Source organism: Myotis davidii, unplaced genomic scaffold, assembly GCF_000327345.1.
Source record: "Myotis davidii unplaced genomic scaffold, ASM32734v1 scaffold452, whole genome shotgun sequence".
In the NCBI taxonomy this organism is placed as follows: domain Eukaryota; kingdom Metazoa; phylum Chordata; class Mammalia; order Chiroptera; family Vespertilionidae; genus Myotis; species Myotis davidii.
This window is the reverse complement of record NW_006284245.1, coordinates 1,799,270-1,822,832: the sequence shown is the minus strand read 5'-3', so window position 1 is coordinate 1,822,832 and position 23,563 is coordinate 1,799,270. Positions and strand designations below refer to the sequence as shown.

The 23,563-nt window shown below is 46.0% G+C and overlaps 1 protein-coding gene across 1 annotated transcript in view; it reads left to right on the top strand.

Moving 5' to 3' along the window:
* The window catches only part of MRPS28 (mitochondrial ribosomal protein S28), a 101,945-nt gene extending 79,856 nt beyond the window's left edge, over positions 1–22,089 (top strand). Inside the window, exon 4 of the mRNA XM_015568746.1 lies at positions 21,816–22,089. Coding sequence (XP_015424232.1) covers positions 21,816–21,984 — 169 coding nt within the window. The 3' untranslated portion in view covers positions 21,985–22,089. The remainder of the gene's footprint in view (positions 1–21,815) is intronic.
* The last annotated feature ends 1,474 nt before the right edge of the window (positions 22,090–23,563 follow it).

The following is a 23,563-nucleotide window of genomic DNA, read 5'->3' as shown; positions in this document are numbered from 1 at the left end:
TGGCCTGATGGCCCCCAACTGCCCACGTGCATCCTCGCAGGTAACAGGTGCTGATTAGGGGAGGAGGGCATGATTGTTTCCTGGGACTGTAGTTATGGAAGCTTTGCAGAGGGTTCCGCTGGCCTTAGATGGGTGGGCTCTGGCCAGCAGCCCTGTAGCGGTGGGCATCCCAGGAGGTGCTGGTGGGGGACAGGGAGTTAGGATGGCGCTAGGGGGGCGGCAAGGCTGAAGGGGTAGTAACTGTCAAACCTTCCTGCTTGGCGCCATTCTTTAAATTGTGTGTGGCTGTTTCGCAGCTGTACCTGCTCAGGGCGGGGCTCCAATCTCCTGGAGAGGGGTGGGGGTCGGGCTAAGCCGAGGCCAGACAGGCTAGGAAGGCGGGTTTAGCCTTGCCCCCAGCAAGGTTCAGCGCGCTTCTGCTGCGGAGATGACACTGCTGCTGAGGGGGGAAGGGTCTGGAGTTGTAGGGAGGACAGGTATGCCCGACCCCAGCGGAGGGGGCCCAGCAGCAGCAGGCCGTGGGCCCTGGGTGCCTCGGGGGCGCTGATGGGTGGTCACCAGCATGCTATTGTGGGCGCCCTTGGCGGGGATGGCAGTGGAAGAGATCAGTCAGAGGTGCGGGCTGCAGCTACCCCCAAGGCTGGGTCTTCTCCCCATCCAGTCAGCCTCCCCGTCCCCCCAGGGGTGCAGGGGCTGAGGTAGGGTGTCCAGCTGTCCCCCCCGGGGTTGTTGGGGCTGGGATTAGGTGTCCGTCTGTCCCCCTGGGGGTGCAGGGGCTGAGGTAGGGTGTCCAGCTGTCCCCCCGCGGTTGCTGGGGCTGGGATAAGGTGTCTGTCTGTCCCCCTGGAGGTGCAGGGGCTAGGGTAGGGTGTCCGTGCAGGGGGATTGGAAGAGCTCCCCATGGCCGCTTCCTCTTCCTTCTTTGCAGTCCAGACTCCTATAAGGCGCTCTTCTCAGAACCCTGGGAACTTGGCTCTGGCCGCTGCCCCCTCCTGCACACACATCAATATGCAAATTGGTTGTTATGGGGATACCATAACAGCAATTAGCATATTACCTCTTTATATGTGTAGATATTAAAAAATAATAAAAGAACAATAAAAGATAAAATGAAGAAATATGTCTGCTACTGAAGACCGATGAATAAATCGCAATGTGGTTCATGTTGAATGTCAACAAAAACAACTAAATTCACGATCGACAATGACAGATGGAAACACACGCATGCGATTGGCACCAGCAAGAGCTTAATATGTATCATGCATGTGCAAGTAAACGTTTATTTTTAAATTGCCAGTATGCATCATATGTACCACGCATACATAAATAAACATTCACTTTTTAATTTAACGACTTTTGTAAATATTTAAAAATAAAATGTAAAATTAAAATGTTATATAATTTATTTAGAAATATTATTGAATATTAACATTGACTGTTTCAATTGAATTATAAACGTTTTGGGCCATGTTTTGTGCTGTTAAGATGCTTGTCATTCTTTAGCTCTATACACTTTTAATTTGTTTTATTTGAAGTATCACAATTTGATGTTTAATAATGTGACAATGTTGCCCCGCCCTATTAATGAGCATATTATTATTGAATAGTATTTATCTTTTTGATCAGATTGCCGAAAATTGTAAACAAAAACATCCAATGCGTTGACAGACAGGTGACATTTCTTTAGCAACCTCTCTTTCACATCTGTAGCATAAAGTATGCCATCCTTTACTCCAGTTGCTCCTTTACGCCGGTCAGACGGACTGACAGTCGGTCACTTAGCCTTTTATATGTATAGATATATAGAGATAATTTATTACCATACAACCATGAAATAATACTATTACTAACATTTTTATTTCTTCTAAGCAAGTATACATTTTTTAAAAGGTGGGTTGCCATCATATATCATCCTATGTAATAAAAAGCTAATATGCAAATTGACCAAATGGCCTAAACCAGTAGCTATGATGTGCACTGACCACCAGGGGGCAGACGCTCAGTGCAGGAGCTGCCCCCTGGTGGTCAGTGTGCTCCCACAGCACCACTCAGCCAGAAGCCCTGAGCCAGGCTCATGGCTGGCAAGCGCAGCAGTGGTGGTGGGAGCCTCTCCTGCCTCCGCGGCAACGCTAAGGATGTCCAACTGATAGAGCGGGCCTATCAGTTGAAGGGGCCCTGAGGGCTCCTGGACTGCAAGAGGGCACAGGCCGGGTTGAGGGACCCCCCAAGTGCATGAATTATATGCACTGGGTCTCTAGTATTTTTTAACCTATTTTTATATATTAATTATATATACAGTGAACATTTTCTTTTTACCACTTATTCTCTTAAACATCCCATTTTTGGTTGTATAGTACTCCTTGTAGAAATGTATCATTTCTTTAACACATCCTTTGTAGTTGAATATTTGGCTAGTTCTAAATTGTTTCTATTTTAAATAAAGCTACAATAAACATCCTTCTGCTCAATCTCTCCTCACTTGTATGGGATAAAATCCTGGAAGGAAAATTGCTGGGTCCACTGACATGAACACTCATGCTGCTGAATTGATTTCTAGAAAGGTAGCACTCATGTAAAATCCCAACTAGTCTCTTCCGTGGCAAACGTGGGCACTCTATTTTTAAATATTAAGCATTTGATAACAAGTATCTAGATTTAATTTGCATTTATTTGACATTAATCAAATTGAACATTGTTTTTCTTTTGTTTGGGGAGCAGATAAAAGTTGTGGGCCTGTAACTTGTAATTTTTCTCTGGAGAATTCTTAGTCATAATCTCTGACCATTTGTCTCTTGGTGTGCCTTAATTTCCTTAAGCCCAAATATTGATGTGAGGTGGAGATAGGCATAGCACAAGTCTTTCTTGGCATAAAGTACCAAAATGTAATATTCTTATGGAAATAGTAGCTTATGTTGTAATTTTTCTGCAAGGAACATGCAGTTTACAAGTTTTTATTCTTAATGGTATGTTACCATTTTTTAGTATTTTATTTGGCTTTATCACTCTATAAATATAAATGAAGTTTTAGAATATTTGCAGAATTGGGTAGCTTCTTTTTATTAATGTACTGCTAGGGGTCTTCACCTTTAAAGTCAGCATTCTTCCAGTGATCACAAGTCTAAGCTATGATGAAATCAGAAAATACACTTTACTGTGTTTTCAGGATTTGAACTTGATGTAGATGGCAGATGTAGTTGTATGACTGTCAGGTGAAACACACAAACAAAAGGGAAGAGGAGGGGAATGAAAGACCATTTCCTTACCAAGCAATCATCCAGTTTATTGTCTAGGAAATGAAAAAGGAGAAAGCAGAAAGGACAAGAAAGAAAGGAGCAAGAAGAGAGCCAGTTTTGTGTCCTGCCGAGCACACAGATGTTCCTCTTGGCAGCTCTGCAGTCTTAGGCAGGACTGGGTTTCTGCAGACGTAGAATGTGAGCCTTCTTTGTTGGGGACAGAGTGCTGTCTGTGGTGGGAATTGAGCAGTGTTGTATTGTTGGGTTGCTGTAATTTTCAGTGGAGACAGTACATTCAAGTAGCTTTGTGGGTAGTGGATTGTCTCAGCCAGGCCTGGCTAATCACACACCCTTCTCGGCAAAGTTCCTTTAAAAGATAGAGTTGGCAGAGTTCTGGGTCATGGAGCCTGTCCCGTAACTCGGGCATTGGAGTGACTTGCGAGCACTAGTTTTTAACAACCAATTCATGTACTGTCACTCAACAAGAGTTTGTGACTGTAAAGTTAGAACTGTGACCATTTTTCAAATGGAACTTTCTTTTTTGGTAATCACTGAACTAGTCTAATTCAGAATTGTTAAAGAAAATATCTTTTTAATTGAGTTCTTTCTTCTCAGTCCACAGTGTTCATTTAGGATAAGGTTTTGTTGCAAAAAAGAAAGTGCAAAATATACATGTTTTACATTTTAGCGATCTCTTTGTGTATACTGGAATGTTTTTTGTCTGATGTTTAAACCATGTGTTTAAATGTAATCACTGGAGAGCAGAGGTGAGTATTCTGTCATTTGCTTGCTAATGTTAGCTGTTTTGGTCTTCTGTATACTTGACTTGAGGTAGAACAATTAGCTATGCTGTGCTAGATGTCAACAGAGATTAAGGTTAAATTTTACACTTTAAGAATTGATTGAATTTTTTAGTTGCCCATCTCTTCCCCCCTTTTATATCTATATATAAAAGCCTAAGCAACCAAATGACTGGTCAACCAGTCGCTATGATGTGCACTGACCACCAAGGGACAGATGCTCAATGCAGGAGCTGCCCCCTGGTGGTCAGGGTGCTCTCACAGCCAAACTTCTGTGGCTGGCCAACCTCTCGCGGTTCCTCCCGCTGGCCAACCAGCCCCAATCGGCCCCAGTAGGGACTGGGCAAGGCAGCCCCAAAAGGCCCCCATCAGCCCCGATTGCTGGCCAGACCGAGGGACCCCACCCATGCACGAAATCATGCACCAGTTCTCTAGTGTTAAATATAATATAGAATTTTTTCACTTCTATCACCTTACATATTTTTTATGAGAATATATAAGTTCTACTCTTAGCAAATTTTAGTTATACAATATAGTGTTATCAGGTATAGTCACCATGTGATACATTAGATTAGTGGTTCTCAACTTTCTGGCCCTTTAAATACAGTTCCTCATGTTGTGACCCAACCATAAAATTATTTTCGTTGCTACTTCATAACTGTAATGTTGCTACTGTTATGAATCATCATGTAAATATCTGATATGCAGGATGGTCTTAGGTGACCCCTGTGAAAGGGTCGTTCTACTGCCAAAGGGGTCGCGACCCATAGGTTGAGAACCACTGCATTAGATCCTCAGACCTTATTCTTCTCACAGTTGAAAGTTTGTACCCTTTTACCAATCTCTCCCTATCCCCTCCGCTCTACCCCTAGTCCCTAGTAACCACTTTTCTACTCTGTTTCTATGAGTTTGACTTTTTTTAGATTTCACAAATAAGTGATATCATGTAATATTTGTCTTCCTATGCTACTTCACCCAGATACTACCCTGAAAGTCCACCGATGTTGTGCCAAATGGGAGGCGTGTCGTCTTTCTCATGACTGAATACCATTTCAGTGTGTGCAGACACCACATGCTCTTTACTCATCTGAGGCTGATGGATGCCGTAGTGGCTGTGCCACGATCATTGTCATGAACAGTGTACGAGGTTCTTTTTTCTCCACATCCTCACCACTGTCAGGTGTCTTGGAAACCTCTGTGATTGTCCAGGCCGCCTTCTTTGTTCTTGTGGCTCCCGGTAGTTAAGGGTCTGGAATGAATTTCAATGGCCTTTTAATTGCTTACATAAAATCTGAACAAGAAGGGAAAGAAGACTATAAAATTAGTAGAACCTGGAATCTGTAAGATCACCCCTAATTGGATGGGTTGTTGAATGTTCATGGAGGTTTAGAGCTTGTAAGAACCATTGAGATCTAGTCAACTCTGTCTTTTGATAGAAAAATGTGTTACCCAGAAAAATTAGAGAGGAGTGCGAACCTGATTATAAAGCTCCTAATTCGCATATTTAACCTCTCCTGCATCCTTTAGTCTTGACAGCCAATCAAAGCAGCATTTATGTCCTAAGCTCCTCCTCTAGTGAAGGATTCCTCAGATCTGCGTCTTACCTTGAGGAAACCCATATTCTCGTTAGAAAACAAGCCAGGCTCTCATTAAAAGTTGTTGGCTATGAGAGATTTAAGTAGCAGTTCAAGACAGTAGGCGGAGCCAGACCTCAGAGCACTGCTTCCTTAATGGCACGTGAACTTGCAAACCAATTATTCCTGAAACCCAGTAAAAGGATATACATCTTCAGGCTGGGGTGGTCGGAGGAAGACCTTCCACACAGACATTGGTTTGAGGTAGGGCTGGATTTTCTTGGCCTCACTGCTGAATTTCCTGCTCCTTTTATAAAATTCACATAAAAGTCAGCTTTTCTCCCACGGATCCTGACCTTTCTTTACTAGTAGAGCTCTTTGCATTTACCTGTGCTTCTAGTATTAGTATTCCACATTTCATTAAAGTTATCTCCCCCACTAGACTCTGAACTCTTTAATACCCAGACTTATCTTCATATACTGAGTATCTGCTTGGTACATAATGGTGACAAGTACGTTTCAAATAAATGGAACACTTGCATGTATTTGCACAAAATAGGAATTTATATGACAACTAGAGGCCGGGTGCACAAATTCGTGCACCGATAGGGTCCCTCGGCCTGGCCAGCAATCGGGGCCAATCGGGCACAATCGGGGCCGTCTCGCCCTGTCCCAATCTGGGCTGATCGGGGCTGGCTGGGGGAGGGACTGCGGGCGGTTGACTGGCTATGGGAGCACAGTGACCACCCAGCTGGCCAGGGGGGTGGGGGGGTGCTGTGGGAGGTTGGCTGGCCACGGGAAGTTGGCTACGGGAGTGCACTGACACCAGGGGGCAGCTCATGCGTTGAGCATCAGTGCTTGTCATAGCTACCGGCCAGTCATCCGGTGGTAACAGTCACTTAGGCTTTTATATATATAGACTAGAGGCCCGGTGCACAAAAATTTGTCCATTCGGGGGGGGGGTCCTTCAGCCCGGCCTGTGCCCTCTCGCAGTCTGGGACCCCTCGGGAGATAACGACCTGCTGGCTTAGCCCTGCTCCCAGGTGGCAGAGGGCAGGCCCAATCCCTAGGTGCAGCCCCTGGTCGGGCACAGAGCAGGGCCGAATGGGGAGTTGGGACACCGCCCCCTGTTATGCACAGAGCAGGGTGGATAGGGAGGTTGCGATGCCACCCTCATTCACGCTCAGGGTAGGGCTGATTGGGAGGTTGGGGTGCTGCCCCCTGTCACACCCAAGGCATGGTCGATGGGGAGGTTGTGGCCCCGCTCCCTGTCACACACAGAGCCGCAGGGCGATCAGGGGGTTTGGGCGCTGCCCCCTGTCACGCTGATCCCGGTGCCAGGAGGCCTCGTGGATCCGCTGATCCTGGTGCGGGGAGGCATATTACCCTTTTACTATATAGGGTAGAGGCCTGGTGCACGGGTGTGTGCTGGCTGGTTTGCCGTGAAGGGTGTCCTGGATCAGGGGGGGGGTCCCCACTGGGGTGCCTGGCCAGTCTGGGTGAGGGGCTGAGGGCTGTTTTCAGGCTGGGGGGGACTGAAGCTCCCAACCGCTCCTTTTTTCCTTTTTCTTTTTTTTTATTCTGGGCCAGCTTTAGCTTTGAGGCTTGGCTCCAGCTCTGAGGCCTCCGCTGCTGAAAGTAGGTTTCTGTCCTTTGCCTACAATGTTGCGAATCTGCTGGCTGAAGTCCGGCGGTATTTGTTACATAGTTGCTTAGAGTTGCAGTTTAGAGGCCTGCAGCGGCAGGTGGGGGACGTTGGAGTCCTCCGTCACTGAAGCAAGCAAGCCTTATGTTAGTTTCAAGCTGCCTGGCTGCCGGCCGCCATCTTGGCTGTCAGTTAATTTGTATATCTCGCTGATTAGCCAATGGGAAGGGTAGCGGTCAGACACTAATTACCATGTTTCTCTTTTATTAGATAGGATAGCATTGTTATGGACAGAATTATGTACCGCCAATGTCTGTGTGTTGAATGAAGCCCTGACCCCTAATGTGATTGTATTGGAGATAAGGCAGGTGAGGTCATAAGTTGGGGCCCTAAGCCAGTGGGGTTAGTGTCCTAATAAAAGGAGACATAAGAGCACTCTCTGGCTGTCCAAGCAGGCAGGAGAGGCCCCACCAGAAGCTGAGTCAGGAGGAACCATGATCGGGGACTTCCAGCCGACAGTATTGTGAGGAATAATATTCTGATGATTAAGAACCCAGTCGGTGGTATTTTGCTGTAGCAGCCCAACCAGAGTAATGCACATGTATGTACACTTGGTCTTAGCTAAAGGCCGAGAAGCGATAATCACGTGTACATATAAGCAGCTGTAGGAGTAGACATTGCTTTAGCAATGGAAGCTCTGCCTCCCCAGATGCCACCACGTCTTTGTCAACTGCAATCTAACGATCCACCTCCTTTGCCAAGTCACCTGCCCGCCCCAGAGAACCTCTCAGCCAGGTCGGCACTAGTTAGGACAGGAAGTAGGTGGTTGTACACCTTCGTAAGTTCTTTGTTAAACCAACAGAGTGCAAGGAGTGTATTAAAGGAATCAGCTTAACTCTGATTCCTGAGTGAGTTAGAGACAAGACAGGAGTGCTGGCCACAGGGCTCCATGTGGCCGCTGCGGCCAGGAATGGATTCACCCGCACAGCCCCCCTCACTGTCGTGCTCATGCCCACCCATCCACTTCCTGTTCCACCTCAATCCTCCCTGCATCTTCCCCTCCCCGTGTCCCCCCTCCCCACATCTTCCCCTCTGGTGTGCCCCCTCCCCGTGTCCCCCCTCTCCCCATCTTCCTCTCCCTGTGTCCCCTTCCCGGACCCTCCCCTTCCTGGGTTACCCCCTCCTCACATACCCCCACTCCCTGTGTCCTCTCATCTTTGCCCCACAATTCCCTATCCACAGAGCAGCCAGACCGGCCTTCCCTTCTGTTGGCTTCCCATGGGCGCCTGCAGTAAACAGGGGTGTGGAGCACCCATGGCCTGCTCCTGCCTTCCTCGCTGCCCCGACTCCCTCTAGTCTCTGTGTCACGTGCTCTCGATCCACATCGGCCTTCCTTATTGTTTAGATCTTCCCCCTTCTCCTGTCTTTGAACTGACTGCCCCTACCTGGACTGCTGTGCGCCCCTCTTTTCCCAGCTGGCTCCTTCCTGTTGCTCAGGGCTCCCCTCCAATGTCAGTTCTCCAGAGGTTCCTCCCTGTCACCTCCCTGTAGCACTGCGCAGACCTGCTCCCCTGGGACTGGTTGCTTTGTCGGCTGTCCTTTCTCCCTTCCACAGCGTATGTGCTGAGTCCTGAGGCCTGTCTCTCTGTGCACTGGTCGCCCTGTACCTAGAGCAGTACCTGCTGTGGGCGGGTGTCAATATTGGTTGAAGGAATGGCAGGTTGGAGCCCAGGCCCAGGGCACGAACTCATGCCACCCTTCTCCCTCGGGGCTCACAGTCTGTTCCCATGTCCCTCGTCCTAAGGACCCTGCTTCCAGCAGAAAGACCTAGAAACACTTCCCAGAAGTCCCGCTGCTGTTGCTCACCCGGCAGATCCGCTGTTGATGGCCATGGAAAGTTAAACTCAGCTTCTTTGAACAGGACATCTTTGAAGACTGTTGTCAACTGCTGTCCTGTGGCGTCAATTGGGGCCCAGAAAGCCTGACAGCCAGACCTGCACTACTAGTGACAGAAAGTACCTAGATAGGCCTCAGTGTTCTGTGTAAATCCAGGCCTGTCCTGGCTAGACTCCTGCTGAGCATTTACCAAGGCCTCTCTGTGCCTTCTCTCAGACAATTTCCCCGCAATCCTAGCGGGACAACCTTGCCCAAGGTGAATTAGGGGACAGAGTTGTTCTTAAACACTGTCCGTTGGTTTGTTATCCAAGGTTTTAATTCTCTCTGACGATCAACTATGGCTCTGTCTAGCTGTCAGTGTGACACGATATGTGCTCTCGGAACAGAACTCTGCTCCCATGCACCTTTTATTTTATCCCCCTGCTCCCCTCCCCCATTGATTTTTAGAGTGGAATGGAGAGAGAGACACAGAGAGAGAAACATCGATGTAGACACACATCAATTAATTGCCTCCTATACGTGCCCCGACTGGATGGGGATCGAGCCTACAATCAAGGTACGTGCGTTTGACCCAGAATCAAACCTGGGGCCCTTCAGTCCTCGGGCCGACATTCTATCCACTGAGCCAGAATGTCTGGGGCCATGCACCTTTTCTTGGCAAACTGAACAGCTCTGGGATCTTGAGACTCCCTCCCACCCCTCCCCCCATTTTGTAGGCACTGACGTTGGACGTCCATTTACGTGGGCCGGGAAAGCTGGAATCAGAGACCCCCTATAGTGTTGGGGGCGGGGAGCCGGGGAGTGAACACTCATCAGAGTTAAGAGTTTCCTATTAGGGACCACTAATCCCTTTTTGTTGTGAAGGAAAATTTTAATTCACTCTTCTACCCTGTATTTAAAAGCATAAGAATTTATTTAGAGATACTTATATTAGTCACATGCCAACCTAACACTTCTTTTGGAATTTTAGTAATTTTAAATATTTGTTTTGGGCAGTAAAAGCTTTAAGATAGTATAATTATCTTATCACAAGGAAGTAATCAGAACCATATACTAAACAAAACAAACAAAAAACCTTTTATTTACTATTTTAAGTAACAAGTACAGGATGGGGCAAAAGTAGTTTACAATTGTTTGTATGGAAAATAATCAATAATTAACACATTAAGTGCCAAGCCCGTTTTGTCTTCCTTTCCGTTTAGCTCGCAATATCCAATTTCACCGATACCCGATTTTCACCCGTGACTGACATGGCGCTTAAGGTGTTAATAAGTAATAATACAAGAATAAACTCTTGTTGCGTACTCACAACTGTAAACCTCTGCTGTGTGTGATATTACTTTTTTTGCAGAACTTTATTCCAGGGATATTTTCCTCTTCACAATATTTTACTAGCATGTAGCACCGAGTCACCCTGCAGATGCCAGTCTGCTCGGAAACACTTTCATTCCTCAGACGGGAAGCAGCGAGACCATCAACCTGCCAGCATGAGCCCGGGTCTCTGTAGCCACGCTCCTGTTCTGATGGGAATGACCCGGAGAGCAGGGAATTCCCACAGCCTTCTGAGCCACACACTCAGCTGCTCAGCGCCTAGGCTGTTCTCTGGACTAAAGTCCGTGGGTGCTGCTGTGAGGTGGGACAACCAATGGTGGGGTAGCAAGACGTCCAGTGCAGACCCCATCTTACAGAGCCAGTTGCAGAAGTTCAGTAGCATCGAGAATATATATTTACTCTGGTGTTTTCCAACAGCCTGTCCAGTGCCTGATGTGTATGGTGTAGTGCAACACTGGGAAGTAGAAATTCAAAAGTCCACATGAACACAGATTTCTTAAAGATAGTAACAGGTCATAGAAAAAGATAGTTTTGTTTGGCCTTTTCAAGTCTCTTCTTATTTACATACTAAGAGGATAATTTAGAAATTGCCTGCCTAGGGAGGGGTCCAATAGCTCTTTTTCCTGGTCAGTGAAGTGTGTGTTCTCTCTGGAATGGAATTTAGCAGGCCACCTCACCAGCAGTCATGACAAGAGTCATCTTTAGCTTTCGGTGTGAGCCAGATGGACAAGCTAGTCACGTGTAGCAGCTGCTGCTCCCTGGAACTGAGGCGGCCTCCATGTGGGGTCATTAACGCGTGCCTGCTCTGGTCTGCAAGACTTAGTGCGGAAAGGTGTCCGCGATTGAGAGTATTTGCTGCACACCCGACCTCCCTCTGACTGTTTGGCTGTTCTTTTCTGATTGGCCATCCAGCTCTCTGCTCTCTGAGGCTGGAAGACCTACCTGGCACTCTGAGTCTGTCAGAATGCTGGAAATGGAAGGAGTTGATGCATCTAATCAGCCCTGACTAAATTGAAACTCCTTTGCCACTGCGATCATCCATCTGGAAATTCCCTGCGATTTCCTCCATTAACACACAAACAAGCAATTCCCTTTCAGCCAGACCGGCTGGCGTTCTTCCTCGGATTGACCTGAAACCTGCTAAGTCGGCCTCCTCGGACTTCTACCCATTTTTCTCATTTCTGCTTTCTTTCGGCACACAAGGCAGACACACTCAGTAAATACCTCTTTTCCTTCCCCTCTCCCCCAGTGTGCTGAATGCCCTTCCTCCCTTAAGTTCTTCATACAGCATAATACCAGTTCTTTCACTGTTGTCCTCAGGACAGGCCGCCATCCGTGGCCCTGGGCCGCGCCGCCCCACGTGCAGCACAGTGCGGAGGAGGGAGACGGGGTATGATGCAGGATATATACTAGTGCTAATTCCGCCTAATCCCGAGGTAACTGATTAGGGAGCAAAGTACATTGTTGACTGTTACTGACTTTGCAATGATCCCAAACCACTGTGTCACCTAAGTGCCTTTAAATGACATACTTCCTAGACCAGGGGTGGGCAAACTTTTTGACTCGAGGGCCACAATGGGTTCTTAAACTGGACCGGAGGGCCGGAACAAAAGCATGGATGGAGTGTTTGTGTGAACTAATATAAATTCAAAGTAAACATCATTACATAAAAGGGTACGGTCTTTTTTTTCAATAGTTTTATTCATTTCAACCGGGCTGGATCCGGCCCGCGGGCCGTAGTTTGCCCACGGCTGTCCTAGACTATGTAGTCAGTTGTCTTTTTTCTTGTTAATTTCACAGAACTTCTTAGGATTCAGTGCCCTCAGTCCTATACAATAAAAGGCTAATATGCAAATCGAACCGCAGAATTACCAGTTGCTATGACATGCATTGACCACCAGAGCACAGATGCTCAATGCAGGAACTGCCCCCTGGTGGTCAGTGCGCTCTCACAGGGGGAGTGCCACTCAGCCAGAAGCCGGGCTCATAGCTGGTGGGTGCAGCAGTGGTGGCAGGAACCTCTCCCGCCTCCTCTACAGCGCTAAGGATGTCCAACTGATGGCTTAGGCCTGCTCCGGACAACCCCCGAGGGCTCCTAGACTGCGAGAGGGTGCAGGCCGGGCTGAGGGACTCCCCTGAGTGCACAAATCTCGTGCACTGGGCCTCTAGTTTTCAATAAGGGGCATGAACTGGAGTGTTTAATAAATGTACCCAGTTTGGGGTACAAAGGGCAGATATTAACCAGCGCCTGTATTTCAAGCCCTAGGGGTCCTTCTACAGCCAAGCTGGCGTCAGCCCTGTCAGCACTGGGCGGTGTCGTCCCCCCCCCCCCCCTATGACTTTGGGTCTTGTCCCGCAAAGCAGGCTGTTGAGACCTCTGGGTGGCAGCCTGGGTCTGATTCTTGCAGGAAAGAGTTTTCGCTCTGACCCCTGCAGCCCACACAGGCCAAGCACTCCTAAGTGTTTGGCTTCCCAAAGGCACCCGAGGAAGTCTGCCCTCTGGTTGAGAGGGCACAGGTGTGGGGACCCACCTGCTGAGAACTCTGCCTCCCCCCAGGAAATGGCCAGTGGCCAGCTTCTCCCTCAGGCTGCCTCTGTGGGTTGGGGGGTGAGAGAGCCTCTCTTTCCTTTGGTTTCTCCTTGCCTTGTGTAGATGTTGGGAGGTGTTTGTTGAAAATGCAACAATACTTATTCGGTAAGTCCGACAGCCAAGAAACAGATTAAAAGGAAGACTCGGCCACAGCCAAACCTTGATCTTTCTCTAACTCTTCCTCTGTTCTATACCACCAAACTTGTCTCTGGCAGTAAATGTATATATTTTCTTCTCTCATAAAATAAAAATTATACACCACAAAATACAAGCCCTTTTGCTTAGATGACAAAATAATAGCTCCAACTTGGGTCCCAGTTTTAGTTCTCAGCATATCTCAGGTGCCTGAAAGCACTGCCGCCTTGGTTCCCTCTGGACTTTTTGGGATTGTTTTGATATACTGGTATATCTTCAATTTCCCTAACAAGTGTACAGACTAGACGTTACATAGACAAAGCTAGGATTGCAGTTTTTAAATATCAAATATGAGACAAGCAAAGTTGTTTTCCAGTATAAACATATATATATATATATATATATGTATATATATATCCATATTCTGATCAGTAACACTTTTTTTTCTAAAAATAGGCAGTATGGTTGTTAGCTGTTGGATTGTCCTTTCCCAAATTCCTTAGCACACCTGATTTTTTAACTCTGAGAAGAGTATAACTGTCGTCATTGATGTCATATGTAATTATCTGTATAGTCCACATTATTAAAAAGGGCACTTATTGTTGGACATGTTAAAATGTTTCATTTTCACATTTCATAAAATAAATGAATGCTTAAACAGAACTTTTCTGTTGTGGCACAAAATACCCATTAGCAGGAACTTGGTTTAAAAGAAAACAAAATCACACATTTATATTAGAGTTGCAGAAACAGATTGAAATCCTTATCTAGGATGATTGCAGTTAAGGATGAGCACTATCCCTTGCTTGTTACCTGAGGGCGTGTAGGTTTCTAGCTGCAGGTTGCTGTGTGTGTTTATTTTCACCTAATTGATAGTCATACCCTCTGTATTGTTTTTAAAGGGATAAGCAACAGTTTTTTCAAGGGGCTTTTGTAATAATTCAGGTAGCAGAAGTTATGATTATAGTAACTTTTGTTTCCTACTTACATCTTCTAATGACTGGGATAATAAATGAGGACTTAAGGTTTGTGCTGTATTTTAAATTTTAATGAGTGGAAATCTGAAGAGCTGTAGAACTTTAGGAGCTCTCTATCTTTGTTTTGGTAACTGTGGCTGCTGTGCTTGCGGGTACAGCGCGGAGCGTGCAGTGAGAGAGGGTCTGGACAGGCAGCCACAGATCGTGCAGAAGGAAGCAGCAGTTTGGACTGTCAAGGAAACATGGCAGTCGTTCTCTGAAAAGTGAGACCAAACCAGACACACCAAGTGGTCCCATATAAAGGTTAATTGTTAATTGAGTGTTTAAGGCTATAACAATATTTGATATAGCCAATTAAAAATCTTAAATGTTTGTATTTTGTATATATATTTAATCAATTTTACACATAATATCACTCTACACTCTATCAGTTTTCAAACACTTAAATTGGATAAAAGTAGAATAAAGTCATAGAACTGCAAAAGTCCTTAGGTCTATTCTAACACTGCTATTTAATGATGAGAAATGCCTAGATCATTCATTTAAAAAACAAAGTACACACAAGATACACACATATTCTCTCTCCCTCTCTCTCTCTCTCTCTCTCTCACACACACACACACACACACACACACAGGTCAGTTGCTGGCTTTACATGTAGATCAACACTACAGTAAACATTTGTCAGAATTAGAAAAAACAAACTGGGGTTAATTAAGCCATTAGTAACATTATCATTTTTTCTCTTCAAAAAAGAAAAAAATTATTTTTTTAAGTCTTAAAATTTTAAATTGGAATTGTAAGGAAATCAGAAAAAGTTCTAAACTATTTTAACTTAATTGGATGAGAACATAGATGGTTAATAATTTCAAAAGAACTATTTTTTACAACCTCTAAGAGTTACGATTACAGCAAGACAGCTAAATTGACTAGCAAAGTCAGAATTCCTCCCAATATTCTCTTTGGCTACGGAGGTTCAGTCCGGGCCTTGTAATTGTCAGCTTTGTGTTATTTGATGTATTTGTATGAAAGAACTAGTCAGAGACTCTCTGCGTTTCCATCTACTAACTGGTATGAGAGCCCCCCCAGCGGCACTGGCAGATGCTGAAGAGTCTGTGGAAGGGACGCCAAAAGCCTCTCCAAAGGAAAGTCTTAGACCATGTTTCTAACACAGAAACGCAAAACCAGATTTCATTGCCCTTTTCCCAAAGCGCTCAGACACACAAGCTCATTTATACGGCGTGTGGTCTGAAAAGTGCCGGGGAAGACGGCAGTCCCGGGAGGCCGGCGTGAGTCCATTCAGTCTGGCGTTCACCGCCATCGGCCACAGCAAGCACGTGGAGGTAAAAGAAAACACACCAAGGCTCGCTTCACTTTGATGTGCTCACTGGAGACATCTATTTGCCTTTCAAGACAGCAGCGTTCAGTGGTTTTAATATGAAATACAAGATTTCTGAAAAATAAATATCTGGGTTTTTTTCCTAATTAAAAATAAAAAGATGTAAGAAACAAACAAACAACAGAAAACATCGCATGAAGCTGTGGAGATTTTTTTCCCAATAATTTTTAATTCAATGGTATTTGCTATCCCAGAAAGTAATCATTTTTCTAATGGGGAGCAATTAAAATAATGGGTTGGATGGCAGCAACATTGCTTACATTTTATTTCAAAGGGAAGACATTATAAGACTATATGAAGTAGTAAATTCTTACAGCCCCGAAGGGATTAAGTTTACAGTTCTTGCAAGGAGTCGCAGGTAATTGAGAACTTAAGAAAAGGAAGAGGAAAGCGTCTGTGGATCCTCTCAGACCACTTGGTGGCCTTAAGCAAGGACTTGGCATCCATGTAGCTTAACTTTATGTCTGCAGCATGGGGAAGTGTCTTTCTGGAGAATTTCATTTAACCTCCATAGCTAATAAGACAGTACTGTTGCTGTGTCTAGTACAATGTCACATGCAGATTTGAGGAAGAATACAAAAATCAACAGAAAGGAAAGAAATGTTTGCAGGTGGGGGGGGGGGTAGTAATGGCAAACGTGAATCTGGTTGTTTATTATTGCTGATTCTAATTAGTAGTTACTTACTATAACAAAGTGTCTCAAAGTGCTGTTTTTCCTGTAAAACTAGCCTTTCTGCCACAGTACACATTGATATGTTGTAGGAAAATATCTTACTATTTTTATTGTCACTTTGAAACTGTCTAGAGCTGCATAGTCACATGGCTATTTAAACCAAAATGAAATAAAATTAAATGTAATTTAAAAGTTTAATTCCTCAGTCAGACTAGCCCTATTTCAACTGCTCAATAATCACATTATATAGAGTGTTTCCATTATCACAGAAAGTTATGTTGGGCCGCAGTGTTTTGGTTTATTGATATTGTAATTAAGTTTCAGTGCATTCCATTGAAAGGTAGGCACATCATTCATTTGGCTCAGCTGATAGAGTGTTGGCCTGCGGACCGAAGGGTACCGGTTCAATCACGGTCAAGGGCACATACCCGGTTGCAGGCTTCTCCCTGGGCCCGGCCCTGGGTGGGGGAATGCCATCAATCCCCAGTCAGGGCGGATATGGGAGGCAACTGATCAATATTTCTCTCTCACATTGATGTTTCTTTCTCTCCCTTCCTCTCTCTCTGAAAATCATTGGGAAAATATCCTCGGGTGAGGATTTAAAAAAAAAAAAATCAGATGTTTAGGGTTATACAATTAAATTAGGGTTTAAATCTAAGCAGATATTGGAAGGAAACCCACCTCTAAATTTCTCTCCTACAGGATTCTTTACTGATTTAATTATAACTTGGAATTCTAGCTGGGAGTGCCCTGTTTTCTCCCTCACTCCGCCTCAGTGCCAGGGTCACTGTGCTTGTTTCCATGGTGGGGACGGTGATGATGAGGATGGTGCTGGTGGCGTTGGTGATGATAGCTAACATTTATTGAGCATTTACAAGGGTTTCGCATGTAGTCACTCATTTCGTGCTCACAGGAGCCTGGGGGGTAGGCATAATTAGTAACTGTGTTACAGACGGGGGAACTAGCCCAGAGTCACGTGTTGGTAAGTGAAAGGCCTGGACGTGCCTCGTCCGCTGGTTCCAGAGCCCTTGTTTTTAAGCTCTGACGGCCTCTTCCGGCTGTTCATACTCAGGCCAACATCTTTGAATAAAGTGGCCGTGTATAGACTGCACAAGCTATCTGGGAAGTTTCCTGGCATCTGCACTTTAATCTCGTCTGAGGAACAGTGGAAGCCCAGCTGGGGAGACTATGTAGTATCAGGGTTCAGACTGCAGTCCTGGAAGCTCACCTCAGATTGCAATGGCAGAGCCTGGCCAGTGGTTAGAGCACCAACCCAATGCACAAGGTGCGGGTTCCATCCCAGGTCAGAAGCAACCAATGTATCATAAATCAGTGGGACAGCAGATGGATGTTTCCTCTCCCTCTCCCTTTCCCTTTCCTTCTCCCTCTCCCTCTCCCTCTCCCTCTCCCTCTCCTTGCCCTCTCCCTTTCCCTTTCCTTCTCCCTCTCCCTCTCCCTCTCCCTCTCTCAAGTCAATCAGAAAAAATTTTTTTGAATTACATGGGCAGAAACGGAGTTCTCAGAAATACATGACTTCTTTCTTCCCCTTTAATAGAGTTTCGGAGGGAAGGACGGGTAAATTCCTCTGAATGGCCGCTGTTCCTTTGAGGGAGAACATTTCCCAGAGCGACAGGCTGCCAGGCCTTTCTGGAAGGGACTCCAGGTGCACTCCTCCAATTCGTGTGGTCATTGCCTGACTGTCTTTGTCTAAATTACTGACCCTACAAGACTCTGTCATCACTTAGGGCAGCGGTTCTCAACCTGTGGGTCGCAACCCCTTTGGTGGTCGAACGACCCTTTCACAGGGGTCGCCTAAGACCCTCCTGCATATCAGATATTTATATTACGATTCATCACAGTAGCAACATTACAGTTATGAAGTAGCAACGAAAATAATTTTATGGTTGGGTCACAACATGAGGAACTGTATTTAAAGGGCCAGAAGGTTGAGAACCGCTGACTTAGGGAGAACATCTGTTAACCTGGAAGGTGGTTAATGGGCCACAGAGTTCTGTCCGCGGTCCTCGTCTTGCTGGCCCTTTGGGTGGGCTGTCTGCCCTCCTGCAGGACTGTCACAGGGAAGGTCATTCTTGGCGTCTCCGGGTGACAGAGCAGACAGCATCAGAATCATGGGGGGCTGGGATTCCCAGGTCCCACCCCCTTCCCCCCCAGCAAGCACCCCAGGTGCTTCCGATGTGATGGGAAGTGTGGCCACCACTGTTCAGAGGGCTCCATGAAGTGAGATGTGTGCATGGCTTCCTGTGGGAGACAGCCGTGACCACTTCCCTGCCTCACCGGCTCACAGGCTGAGAGGGAAGGTAACGCTTACATAGGAGTAACTGTGACACAGGTAAAAATCTGGCACCAACCATAACAGTAAATCAGCTACGGTAACAACCACCCCCCAACCCCCAACCCCGTTACCCACACTCAACCTTGGTCCAAAAACATTAAACTGAAAATTGCAGAAATAAACAATTCCTAGGTTTTCAGTCGCTCACTGTTCTGAGTAGCATCATGAAATCCCCTGCCGCCCCTCCATCCTGCCTGGCACATGGCTTGTCCCTGTGCCCAGCGCCTTCGCACTGTGGACGCTCCCGCCAGCTGGGTAGACCGGGGTTAGATCCCTGCCCAGGGATCGCAGTCCTGGTGTTCAGTAGCCCTTACTGACGTCCTAATGGCCCAACGCTACTCACCTAACCTGCATTGCAGTGTATTGCTATATTGTACTTTATTATTAGTTATTGTTCACCTCTTACTGTGCCTAATGTATAAAGTCAGCAGCATCATAGGTACGGGTTGGAGAGAAACATAGCACGTTTCAGGTTCACACCCTCCATGGTTTCAGGGGGTCTTGGAACGTGTCCCCTGCAGTTAAAGGGGGACTGCTGTGCTCCGATAGCAGAAGTCAGAGGACCTTGTAGACTCTTTAGTTTTGCTTCCTGTCCATTTGGGTGACTCTTCCTTCGTTCAGGCCTGCACTTGGCTTTTCATCTTCTTTTCCGGCTCACTGAGCAGGTGGCAGAATTTCCATAATTTTTAGAGATGAAGGCAAAGCTATCGTATTATGATCGCTGCTGCATCAAAAAATGGGGACAGTTTTGTCTGTTGTAGTTACCAGTACACTGGCCCTCGTGGTGTTGCTGTTTCATTGTTGAGCTGGGACTGCAGCGTTTGTATGACAGGCCCATCTGCACGGAGGGCTTCCTGTGCTCAGAGGTCTTCCCAGTGATCGGAACCCGTTCGTCTCTGCTTAACAGTCACTGTGCCTCCCCATGGCTGGTTGTAATCCATCTGCGAGTAATGCCCCTAAAAATAAGGAAAAAGAAATAGACAAGTTACGGACAATAGAAGGAGAAGAGAACTAGCATTTACCGTCACTCTGCCCGGCATTTTCAGAGAGGTTGAGTGAATACACCGTCCACACAGCTGCCGAAGCCAGGAAACTAGACTTTCCAGACCATCGCCCGCTGCCGGCCCTCATCAGCGAGCATCTTGTTCATTTGACACCTGAGTACCTGCCGCTTCAACATCTTGGACACGGATCAGTACAGCCAGATCGTGGGGCGCGCAGTCTAACGGGAGACCAGAGGCGCACAGGCCACCGGTCCAGGCAGTGAGGGCCCGCTGGCGCTCGGGCTGACGGGCTGCATTCCCGCCTGCTGTCCCGTTCAGTCCCACCGCAGCCTGCAGAGGCCCGAGTCTCCCGGAGCCTGAGGAGGCTGTGGCTTAGAGAAAGCAGCGGACCGAGGTTCCGGCCAGGACGCTCGCTGCGGGGCTCGGGTTGGCGTCCAAGTCCAGGACGGCAGAGCCTCTGTCTTCCTGGGCATCAGGGCCGACCCTTCATGTGACAAGACGTGTCGTGGTGCCGCAGCTCTCGGGAGGGCGTCTGAGGCCATGGGCCTGGTGTTTAACACATTGTTTGTGGGTAGTTATTATCGCGCGCTAACAGGTGGCGCAGGCCATTTTTGCTAATTTTTTGCGCAAATGGCAACCTTCAGTAAAATTACGATAACTTTACGTATTTATACATTACCCGCATTCTACCGCTAGTCTATAAAAAACGTATTCATATGTGTCCCACGCTCTACTACCAGTCAACGTAAAACGTATAAATACGTTTCCCGCGTACAATGTGTTAAGAGCCAGTAGGACGCAGAGAGACGGCAGGTCCAGCAGTGCCGGTAGCAGGAGCCAAGGGGCAGAGGAGGACGGTGCGTGGCTCGGCCGTTTCCACCTCAGCATTCAGGGCGGCCCGGGGAGGTCTTGTCATACCTCAGCTTTCGCCAGGCACTGTGGGACTTGGGGGGCTATATCTATGTCCAGAAATGAATAAAACTTGCTAACTCGTTGGGTGTTGCAGGGAGGAGGGAAGGCAGGTCCACGTGAATGAACGCTGGTTAACCGAACCCCTGTGCTGTGAAGACAGGCGAAAGCATCCCGTGAGCCAGTGATGTGGGAAATGGCGTCGGCTTCACCTTGCTGGAACTCACCTCACTTCCCCAGGGGCTGCGTCCTGTGGAGTGCACTCTGTAATTGTCATTTTCTAAGAATAAAGCAATGTCTCCGTCTTCTCTTTCATTTTTAAAAATATACAGAAAATGTGATCTCTGCTGTCAGGAGCGTGTGCACGCGCGCACACACATACACCCTATGGAGGGACTAGGAAATGCGACCAACATTACTATTCTCCAAACTTTACAAACGGACATAACTTCTAGAATCAGAAAAATAACAAGTCAAATAGCCTAAGTGTTTATTTCATGGATCATTCATAAATTCCTTCAGAATACCTCGCCAGACATTGTGTTCATGATATTTCCGCCAAAATTGTTTTCCAGTGGCTTTGGGGAGAACTCTGTTTCTTCATTTTCTGCATATGTGGACTTATTTTAACTTTAAAATTAACTTAAAGTATTTGAAGTAGATATTTTGATTTTTAAAGATTTGTGTTTTTTAATCGGTAGGGATATTTTCACTCTCCCATACCTCTCTGTACTGCTGATGTAAACTCTTAAAATAGTTGATCAAGGAAGAAAGGTAGATGAGTGTCAGTTTTTATTTGGTGTTGTATTACTTGGCCGTGTTACTGATCAAACTGAGCCATCACGCATGTTATCACCGGATCACTCTTTAATTACAATCAGTCCCCATTAGTAAGTACTTTGCATTTAGATTCTGTTTTCAATTTTGCTTTTATAAAATTTTCTTTAAAAGAAGGTTTTAATTTTAGAAGAAAATTGTATCTGAAAACCTTTTTTGTCACCCTGATACTCTCCAACTTTATAAATGAATGATGACATATTAAAAGAAATGTCAATTTCAAGAACCAACTTGTTTGAATTTCAGTTTGGAAAACATTTTTATTTTGGTTATAAGAATCTTTAAAAGCAACTTTAAGATGAGAATTCTGACATAACTAAATTACTTTTATGTCAAAAATTATTAGATACTGGTGTTCATTTTTTTATCTTGAGCCAATACAAATCAGAATTAGAATTTGTATTATAAACTAGTTTTTCATTTTATGCAGAATTAATGGATTTTTTTTTTCTATTTAGGAAATACCAGATAGGAGCCAGAGTCCGCCTGCGGCTGCTGGACCTTGAACTTACGTCCAGGTTCCTGGGAGCGACCACAGACACGACTTTACTGGAGGCGGATGCGGTGCTCCTGGGGCTCCAGGAGAGCAGAGACCCCAGAGCAAGGGAGGAGCCTCGTGAGCAATGAACTGACTTTGCTTAGTGCCTTCCCTCCTTGTACAGCCCCGATGGTCACCAGGGATGCAGTTAGAAAACTGAATAAATGACTGAAAGAAGGCAATGAAAGCTATAATTGTAGCTCTTGTTTGTTAGAATTTCCTTAGCTGTACCTCCCTTCCCCTTTTTTGTACCATTTTCCCCTTTGTTTGGGATAGTGTAGCCCAGTGGTTCTCAACCTTCCTAATGCCGCAACCCTTTAATACAGTTCCTCATGTTGTGGTGACCCCCAATTTCATTGTTACAAATTGAACATAATTAAAGCATAGTGATTAATCACAAAAACAATATGTAATTATATATGTGTTTTCCGATGGTCTTAGGCGACCCCTGTGAAAGGATTGTTCGACCCCCAAAGGGGTCGCGACCCCCAGGTTGAGAACCGCTGGAACCTGTACTGAGCAGTGCTGTGATTGAATAAATATGCTGGGAGAGCTGTGTGCCGGCACTTTTCTAACCCCAAGAATAGCAGCAAGCAAGTTAGACAATCGCTCGCATCTTGGAGCTTACCCTCGACTAGGGGAAGTAAATGACAAGTAAGTGAGAAACATAGTGTATTAGAGAGTGACATGTGCTAAGGACAAAAATAAGAAGGGAGGGCTGAGGATCTGCACAGACATTTTTCCAAAGAGGACAGACGGGAAGTCCCTGGGAAGGTGCTCAGCATCCTGGAAATGCACATCCGACCCCAGCGAGGTACCACCTCACACCTGCTAGAACGGCTGTTACCAAAAGGACAAGAAATCAGTGTTGGTGAGGACGCAGAGAATAGGGAACCTTCGTGCGCAGTTGGCGGGGTGTCAGCTGGTACAACCACTGTAGAAAACAGTAGGAGATTGTTCAAAAAATTAAAATAGAGCTACTAGTATTCCCCTCATGGTATTTATCAGAATAAAACGAAAACACTAACTCAAAAAGAGGTATGCACCCCATGTTCATTGCAGCATTAGTTACACTAGCCGAGTAAGGGAAACAACCTAGGTTGCTGGATGAATAAAGAAGATAATGCTAAATATATAAATCAGAATATTACGTGGCCATAAAAAGAAGGAAATCTTGCCATTGTGACAACATGGATGGGCTTTGAGGGCATTATGCTAAGTGAAATAAGTTAGAGAAAGCTAAATACCATATGATCTCACTTATATGTAGAATTTAACAAAAAGGGAAAAAACAAGCCCATGGATATAGACTAGAGAATAGATTGATGGAGTGGGGGAAAGGAGGATGAAATGGGTGAAGGGGATTAAAAGGCATAAATTTCCAACTATAAAATAAATAAGTCATAGGATGTAATGTACAGCATGGTGACTATCTACACTAATAAAAGAGAAACATGGTAATTGGCGTACGACCACTACCCTTTTCATTGGCTAATCAGTGAGATATGCAAATTAACTGACAGCCAAGATGGCGGCCGGCAGCCAGGCAGCTTGAAACTAACATGAGGCTTGCTTGCTTCAGTGACAGAGGACTCCAATGTTCCCCGCCTGCCACTGCAGGCCTCTGAGCTGCAACTCTAAGCAACTATGTTACAAATATAGAAGCTA